The 8,792-nt window shown below is 42.3% G+C and overlaps 1 protein-coding gene across 1 annotated transcript; it reads right to left on the bottom strand.

The window, feature by feature from the left end:
* Positions 1–1,216: 1,216 nt before the first annotated feature.
* Positions 1,217–8,212, bottom strand: GCSH (glycine cleavage system protein H). The gene is made up of 5 exons (XM_054296355.1): positions 8,092–8,212; positions 4,701–4,780; positions 3,647–3,710; positions 1,913–2,044; positions 1,217–1,346 (listed from the first exon to the last, which is right to left on the bottom strand). The coding sequence occupies exons 1-5, from the start codon at positions 8,210–8,212 to the stop codon at positions 1,249–1,251; spliced, it is 495 nt and encodes a 164-aa protein (XP_054152330.1). The 3' UTR covers positions 1,217–1,248.
* Between the last annotated feature and the right edge of the window lie 580 nt (positions 8,213–8,792).

Here is an 8,792-nt window from a genome sequence, read left to right as displayed (position 1 = left end):
GGTTTCTATATTACCAGCAGTGTATTTATGCACTTTAGAAGGTCAGTGATTCACATCCCTTTAGAAAGAAGGAACTTTCAAAGCAATATGAATTTTGCTTTAGTCATCTCACAGGAATTAACATTCCCCTGCTTCCTCTTACATTGACCTAAATTGCTGGGGTTTGTTCCCTTTTTGTGCTTAGCTGCTAACAACCATTTATAATTGTGGGGAAAAGTTTAAAACCAAAACTCTGCTGTACTACTGTGTTTTCCTAAAGTGCAGGTGTGTACAACTCCATCTTACCATCAGATGTCACATCAACTTTGAGTTGACATTTGTGGATTCATTAAATATTAATTCTAATGGAATCAGCTGCTTTAGTTCACTGGTTTGCAACAGGTAAGTTTTGGGTTCAGTCCTGTGGAGTCATTAGAGCAGTTTGGTACTTGATTTTAAATACAGACACACAGACACGGGATATGTCAAACTATTGCTGATCACACAACTTGCATAAGCACCTGCTCTGCTGAGATCACCACAACTGCCAGGCAAAAGATGTAAAATTAATTCCTTAATTACTTGTGACTTGGGTAGTTCTTACTAGACAAAAATACAGCCCAAATAATCCACTGTAGAACCTTAATAAACAATCACTGCAGGAGCTTTGCACACTAAGAAAGCACAGAAAGGGGAAGGCAGGGCCCCCATCCCTCCTGCCTCACAGGCGGCACTATTTGATTACAGAATTAAAAAAAAAAAAAAGGAAAGCAGAGGATTAATAAATCATATAAAGAAATAAAAATCACACAGAGAGGTAGTTGATATGGCTTCTCCTTTTTTTGGTATTATCTCTGTATCCCTAAGAAAGAAGAACATGAGTAGGTTAGGAAGATACTGCTTTTCAGTGGTTTGGGAGCAATAGGAAAGTCCAGGTAATAAGAACAGTCATGTGCCTATGACAAAATTAACATGTTAAGGCTGCTATTACTAAATTTGATGTCAAATTAATCTATGGAACTATATATTTCAGCAAGTGAATTCTGTTTCCCAAAATATTATAGATAGCATCTGCAGTTACACAAATCAGACAACAGAATAAAAAACCCTCACAGGTACACAGATGTGAAACACATTTATCACTGTAATTATTTATATGTGATCTTAAGTGGTATTTTTCAGGTTGCCAAAACTGGATATTCAGTATTTCCTTAATTGATGACAAACTACACTGAGATATTTTATATGAATTTATTTCATTATTCCAGCTCAGTCCTCAATGGATTTTATGTATTTCTCATAGGCATCTTCAGTCATCAGTTCATCAAGTTCAGCAGGGTTTGCCACAGTCATCTTGATAAGCCAACCTGTAGTTAGGAAATGAAAAAGAATTGCTAATATCCTACAAGAACAATTAATTCATCACTGCCTTAGGAAAGTACTCCCAGCAGGAACAACCAGCCTTGGATCACTGGAGAATCAGTCAGGTTTTTGTGCAGGCAAAACAACAGTTCAGTATTTAAAAAAATGAATAACCAACTAACATAAAAAATGTCCTTTTGAGTCAGAGCAGTTGTGTAATTTAGTGCTGGCTGTGACAGAGGCATAGGGAGATGCTGCCTCAAAAGAATAAAGGAGCCTGACCTCAGTGTCATGGACTCTTACAAGATCCAAAACCCAGAGATGCAATCAAGGCAAATAGATTTAAATTCAGCCACAGTGTATATCTGAAACTAAGATGTTGTAAAACAGCTGTTCAAAGATGACACTGTGATAATGCTTTATATTAAATTTTACTGGGCTTGAACTATATTCAGTATATTCCATTTAAGTCTCCACACCATTAAGCTGGAAGAACAGGAATTGCAGAGCCATTTGTAATAGCAAGAATCCACAGAGTATTCATTATTCAAAGATAAAAGTGCCATCTTACCATCTTTATAACAGGATTTATTGACAAGCCCTGGATTATCTGCAAGGGCAACATTAATCTCAGTCACTTCTCCTGAGAGAGGGGAGTAGAGTTCACTAGCAGCTTTCACACTTTCCAAAGCTCCAAACTCATCTGAAACACAGAATATGATTGAATGTTCCTAAGAGGAAAACACAAAGCACTTCCCTTTGTTCAGTCAGACACTCTGGTGATGACCCAAGCAGTGAAGAAATGTCTGATCTTGGGCAAGAAAACAGATTGAGGTCACCCACTTTATGACAAGGATCAGCATTATTAAATTTGATGTTTATGCTCTTGAATTCTGGGGAATTTGTGCTAGCTGGCTGCTACAGAAGGGACAGGAATTCCTTACATTTGGGTAATCCTTTGCCTGAAGCCCACAGCACACATGATATTGACTTAGAAGGAACAACACCCAGCTCTTACTGCAAGAGACTTAAATATGCCTTTTACCTACAATTTAAACCTTTTTATTTGCAATTTGGTTACAAAATCAACAAAGCCCCAATTTCAGCAATCCCACAGGAACACTATCAAGTGTTACATCTGCACTCAGTGGAAAACACACATTAGTATTCAGGAGCACCACACTGGAAGCACCCAGCAGCTCTTCCCTTTTCCCTGTTTTGTAGGGAGTTATGGAAATGGTGCCTGGAGCAATGTTAACCCAGAGCAGCTCCCAGGCACAAACAAGACAGAGGCTGAAGGAACAGGGAGCTGTCACAGAGTAGATAGGCACCAGGACAAGGGATCAGGGAACAACTTGTTCTGGGAAAGCTTGGAATTAGACTGAGGCCAGAATGGGTAGAAAAGAGAAGAACTTAAATGGAAATGAAATTCCTTCAAATAAAGCAAAACTACAAGTTGGTTAATTAAAATACTACACAGAGGGACCTTTTGTCTAACAGTCAGCATTCAATGTAATAGATTTGGCCAAAACACTTTGATGGGGATCTATTCCACAAGAAGGATGGCAGAAGAAAGGCCTTCTACTTTACCTCATAAACCCCCCATTTCTTTTTTAAAAATTGTCTCAAAATAATGACAATTTTTTCTTCATATACCATTGAGACAGCTCTCCACATTAATACAGGAAAAGATTTTCATTTCTTCCTGTTAATGTTCACTTTGTTTAACAGGAAAAGTTGCATAACTGAATGATGAAGAATGTAACAACTTGTACACCACTAACAAGCAAAAACTCTGTGTCATATTTGATATCTCAAAATTACTGAGTCTCTACATTCAGAGAAAAATTAGAGCTTGATATAAATTAGAAGTTTCACATCATGCAACTCACAAAGTGCATAACTGGAGAATTGCAAATCAACACTTGCAAGTTCAGATCAAAGTATAAATATTTTAAAAATATAGATACAATTATTACAAAAATATTTTAATGCTTTACTTTTGAATCTTCACAGTTTAAAAACTGTGTATCTTCACAGTTTAAAAACTGTGTATCTTCACAGTTTAAAAACTGTGTATCTTCACAGTTTAAAAACTGTGTATCTTCTGCTGCTAAGCACAGTCTGACAGTGAGAATTTAAAATTAAAACTGTCGTTTGTAGAAATACCTGAATTTATTTTGCATCCAAAAGCTGTATAATGGTATTAATAACCATAAATATTATTTCAGAAAATTTATCTTTGCAAAGGAAGAGTGGGATGAGTAGAATAATCACTTCATGAGCAACTAGAACTGAAACTTACCATGTTTACTTAACTTTGTCCCAACTTCTGGAAGACTACAGTAAACAACATCTCCTAATGCTTCCTTAAAAGAAAAATAAAAGCATCAGAGTATACATTAACAAAAATACATACAGGAGAGAACTGATACAGTGACTCTAGAATCTGCATATAAGTATTCTCTGTCTCTAAATATTGTTCTCATTCTGTATAGATTGAATATTTTTCACTTTTTCTTAAAAAACACTGAATGTGAATGAACTGTGGTGTTATCATGCCCCAAATACCACATCATTGTTTCTTTATTACATTGCTAATAACCCTCAGGCTCAGTTTATCTGCAGATTTCTTCTGGAAGAACAAGGAATAACACTGACTGACCTTCTTAGCATCAGCTACAGAGAGCTGTTAACACAGTTTGTCCTCACTGACTTAATTGGGACCCTTATCATCATAACAATTGGCTCAACTCTTCCCTGACACATGTACCCTATCTCAAAAAAGGCCAGAGAGTATCAGAGTTATTGACAGAAACCTGAGATTAAAAGGAATGCTGCTTGTCCTGAGAAACATTAATTCCATTTATTGGTAGCTTGTCCCATTCCTCTTTAAGTTTTACATACAGGCCAGAATTTTCCTGTGACTATTCCAAATCAAGTACAGCATGAGAACAAAAAATCCAAAAGAATTCCTGTCCCAGAGAAAAAACTCTGTACTGCCATGCTGTACATCTGCTCACAACTGTTCTTTAGCCAGAGGGATTTCACCACATTTGTGTTCAGAGGAAATCTGACCTAAAGCAGACATGATGTCCTTTCACACAGCCATGAACTGCTCAGGCTTAGACCTGAACACTGAAGTCTCCCAACAAGTTCAGCTTTCCACAAGTTCAACCTGGGGCCATGAAGACCTTATCAGAATGCTGAGGTGGCACAAATCTCACAAATAACGCTCACTGTGTCGCATATGCGACTGAAACAATAAAAACACCCCCGTGGATGTCCAAAGAGCAAGGACAGAGCAGATAGGCATAAACAAATATTGCAGAGCTGGGCAAGGGCAGAGGGATCAATACCTGTGCAAAATTGCTGATTCCTACTGTTCCAATGCCATTTTCCACAGATACCCATTCGTGCTTGTCTGTGAACTTGCGGGCTGAAAGGAAACAAAGCTGACATTTCAGGAAAAAGTGACATGTTGCTTGCTTAAACACAATAACACATTTGCAGCCTTAAACTGTTTGTTTAAGTTTGTTAATTTTTCTGAGTTTGTTAATTTTTCTTGGAAAATATTTTAACCAGCACGTGTAATTTAGAGAGAAGCTCAGAACATGCTCAGTGACAGGGCAGAGGCTCACTGGGTGTCCTGCTCAGAGCATTATCAGCTCCTGTGCAACCATCTGGAGACTGATAAAGTACAGGAGCAAAAAGAGCAGTTCTACTTCAAACAGAAGTGCAAATCTAAAGCTTAGATGTGTGTTTTACTCATAGTTAATACATGTCTATAATAGCACAGTGGCTTTTCAAACATATTTAGTGTTTATTTCTGATAACTACTTATTGTGGCTGGGAAGGCCAGTGTTGGTGACTCTAGAAACCCTGTGAGCATTACAGCATCTCATTAAAGTGCAAAGCTGGCACAGTTCTATGTATTATTAAGGCAAATTAATACAGGACAAATTAATAAGGCAACTCATAGAGACAACTGCTACTTAATAGACTCTGCTCTCTGTTAATATTGTTACTGTGAGAAGAACACAGTAGTTATTCTATATCTCTATAAAATAGGTCTGTTAAAACCTTGTTAAGTCTTTTCACAGCAAGGTTACAATTCTCCTTACATTTCAGATCTGGAAGATTCAAGACAGCTTTATTAGAGGCAATTGTTTTTATAAAGTCATATGGAGAAACTTCAAAACAAGTAATTGAAGCAAACAACATTTTTCTTGCGAACATTTTTCCTGGAACTTTTCTTACTCAGAGAATTTTCAGTCTGCCATGTCTGTTTTCTCATTTCTACACAATTTCCCTATAGATGCCTTACTACCTTTTTTTTTTAGATTTTAATTAATTTATTTTTATTTTCCATTTGCAGCACCCATCCAGTCAGGAAAGGGATGTTGCAAAAACTGGAAAAGGTAACTTCTGAAACATTCCCTGAGGGATTGGTGCCACAGTAGTACAGCTGCACCTTCCTTTTGAGTTCAACTCTCCTTTCAACTCATCCTGTGGGATGAACTCTTTGAGGCAAACACCAGAGAAACTACACTTCTGCAAATCCTTGTGTATTTTCTAAAATTGTACGTGAAGGAAAACAGAAGCTCTCACTGTAGACCTGGTAAAATCTTTCCAGACAGTCAATACTTTAAGCTTCTTCAGTTGCAGTGATCCTCTTGTGTTTGAAAAGTTCAAGAGTAGCAAGTCTCAGATAAAACTGTTTATCTTAGAATAGGGCTCAAATTTTATAGAGCTCAGTAGAAAAACATGTGGGTTTACAAGTATAATACACAAACAAACATGAGTCAACTGTAAACATGAAGTATTTTCCTATGAGTTATCAGTCAAAAATCCACAGAATTTCACCGAGCACTGTTTTCCATAACTACAAGAAATCTCATTACACACTCTAATGAACACAGCCTTAAATGTCTCAAATCATTTTGTGTCAAGATGCTAAAGCCATGGGAATTCCATTGGAAATGAGTAATGAACCGTAAGAATGGAGAATGACAATTGACAAATCTCAAACTCAAGCTGAACATTAGTGATGTTACACATGGCACAAAGAAGCCAAGCAGTACATTTTTATTCAGGATAATAATAGTGTATGGAATCTGTTTATAAAGCAAGGCTAATAAAAAAACCCAGAATATTTCACACCACTTTGGAATACAGCAGTGAAATGTCCAGTGCAGTTAGAAGAGCATGTAACTTTCTTGCAGGACAAAAGAAAAAGAAACAACAAACCAAAAAGAAAAATTTAAATTCTGAGCATGCAACAAAAACCATCGGAAATGAAGGTCAAATTAAAGACAGTTAATGAGTAATCTCTAAATTTGAACTTTGAGCTTATGTGGGCAGCCCATTAAATAAATCAACCTAAAGGAATATGAAATGTCAATGCATACCAAATCTCTCTGCATTTTTTTACAGAAGAACAGCTGAACTTACTCTAGCTTCATTCATTTCAACAGGACTTTGGTTTCAGCTTAACTAGCACTCTCTGAACTTGGCCCTTGATTTAGTGTAACCTGCCTCTGTTAAGTATTTCATATATACCTGAAGAGGGAACTCACACCTCCACAAAGAGGCATACAAAGCTTTTCCTCTCTGCCTCAAACAAAAGCACTGTTATTCCTTCGAGTGATGTGTATAGAAAAGCAATGGGTACATTGGCCAGAATAGTGAAAAACAGCTTAGATCTTAACTCAGTTTGCAAGTAATGAACAATAGAAAATATTTCTTTCACTTGCAGCAAAAGGCCATTAAACAGGTAGGTTTAAGATAGTCTGGAGAGAAATGGATGAGCTCTTCTCAGTGGTGGTCATTACTTTTACTTCTTGCCTACTTTTTAAACATTTCTATTTGCCAGAGTACCACCGATGCTGTTTTTCAGACTTTCGTGCGTAACTTCCATTCAGAGAGCTCCGACAGCAGCAGATGCTTTCAGAATTAACTGCACCAAACGCAAACTCTCAGCAAGCAGTGATGCACGGGTCCATCCCGTGCGTGCCGCTGGAGCAGCTGCGGCTGCACAGGAGCCAGAGCCAAACCTGTGCAGCGGCTCAGGGCCCTGCGAGCCTGGAGGCTCTGTCTGTGTGCCCACGGCAGCCCCTGCTGCGCTCTGCCTCTGCCAGACACCCACCCCTGCCCCTTTCTTGTGCTGCCGCTGCTCCTTGGAGCCAACATCAGCTCTTTGTGAGCGGCAATCCCGGGAAAAGCCATCCGCTATTTTGGGCAAGCTGCTGTGCTCCAGCACGGCACGCTCTGCGAAGCCTCTGTCCGGGACCAGAGAGACTGAGAGGAGACTTTGCTCAACACCGCAGTGTGGGGATGAGGGTAAAAGTTTCTGGCCGAGTAACGGAGGTGCAGCTGCTCCTGTGGGAGTTCCAGCAGCGTCCCGGCCAGGTGAGGGGGGTTCAGCCATCTTGCGATGTTCTCCGGGCCCCGCCGGCACCGGGGGGCTCCGGGCGGCTGCAGCATCGCGCTCCGAGGGCCGCCGGGACACGGCGCGGCGGGAGGCAGGGGAGGAGGGAGGGATAGAAGGAGAGAGGACGGCTGCCACCCACGGCCGCCAGCGGGACCCGCGCTCCGACCGCTCCGCGCACCCAGTCCCGGCTGGCGAGGGCTACCCCTGCAGCCCACCCTGCGCACCCTCCCGGGCACAGGCACCGCCGGCTCCCCGCAGCACCGGGCCGCCGTCCTGCCCGCCCGCCGCGCACCTCCCTCCCTCGGGCCGCCACTCACCGGCCAGCAGCAGCGAGCTGGTGCCCAGCCTGCGGGCCGCGGGCTCCCGCGGCGGCAGCGAGAGGAGCGGGCAGCGCGGCGCCAGCACCGGCCCTACCCGCCGCAGCGCTCGCCACGCCATCTTTGCCGGGGGCGGGCGGGGGCGGTGCCGGCGGGAGGTGGCGATGGCGGCGGGGCGGAGCCGGCGGTGGCCGAGGGGACCCGCGGGCCCGGGGAAGCGGCCCGGGCTCGGCTCCGCGCCCCGGCGGCAGCGGGCACGGGGCCCTGAGGGAGGGGAGCAGAGCCGCCATGTTCCGTGCGCCGCCGCGGCGGAGACGGAGAGGATTCAGCCAGACAGTGCAACGGCCGCTCGGTGTTTATTAAATAAATACAGGCGCCAAGTCTACAGCAAGTGCACGTGGGACGTTTCGCCTTAGGGTTACCGCTATTTCTTAGCTATTACTCCAGAATAACATGCCGGCAGCGCTTTAGGGGTGAGCACCGCGTCGTTTTCCCAGAATCGCGGAACAGGCTGAGTTGGAAGGGACCCACAAGGATCGAAGTCCAACTCCTGGCCCTGCAGAGACACCCCAACAATCCCACATGGGGCTGAGAGCATTATCCAAATGCTTCATGGGCTCTCCTTGGCTTGGGGCCATGCCCATTTCCTGGGGAGCCTGTTCAGCGCCCCAACACCCTCTGGGTGAAAGAAGCTTCTCCTA

The sequence above is a fragment of the Melozone crissalis genome, unplaced genomic scaffold (genome assembly GCF_028551555.1).
Source record: "Melozone crissalis strain CALT ecotype California unplaced genomic scaffold, PUWL_Pcris_2 ptg000007l_1, whole genome shotgun sequence".
Taxonomy (NCBI): domain Eukaryota; kingdom Metazoa; phylum Chordata; class Aves; order Passeriformes; family Passerellidae; genus Melozone; species Melozone crissalis.
This window is presented reverse-complemented; position numbering and strand designations above follow the sequence as displayed.

Bases quoted from the DNA above. Each gene is read 5' to 3' on its own strand.
- GCSH (XM_054296355.1), bottom strand. From the start codon at position 8,212: ATGGCGTGGCGAGCGCTGCGGCGGGTAGGGCCGGTGCTGGCGCCGCGC. The intron at 4,781-8,091 runs GTGAGTGGCGGC...GTTTCCTTTCAG, and splicing joins CAGCTCGCTGCTGCTGGCCG to CCCGCAAGTTCACAGACAAG. The intron at 3,711-4,700 runs GTATTGATCCCT...TTTTCTTTTAAG, and splicing joins GAATCAGCAATTTTGCACAG to GAAGCATTAGGAGATGTTGT.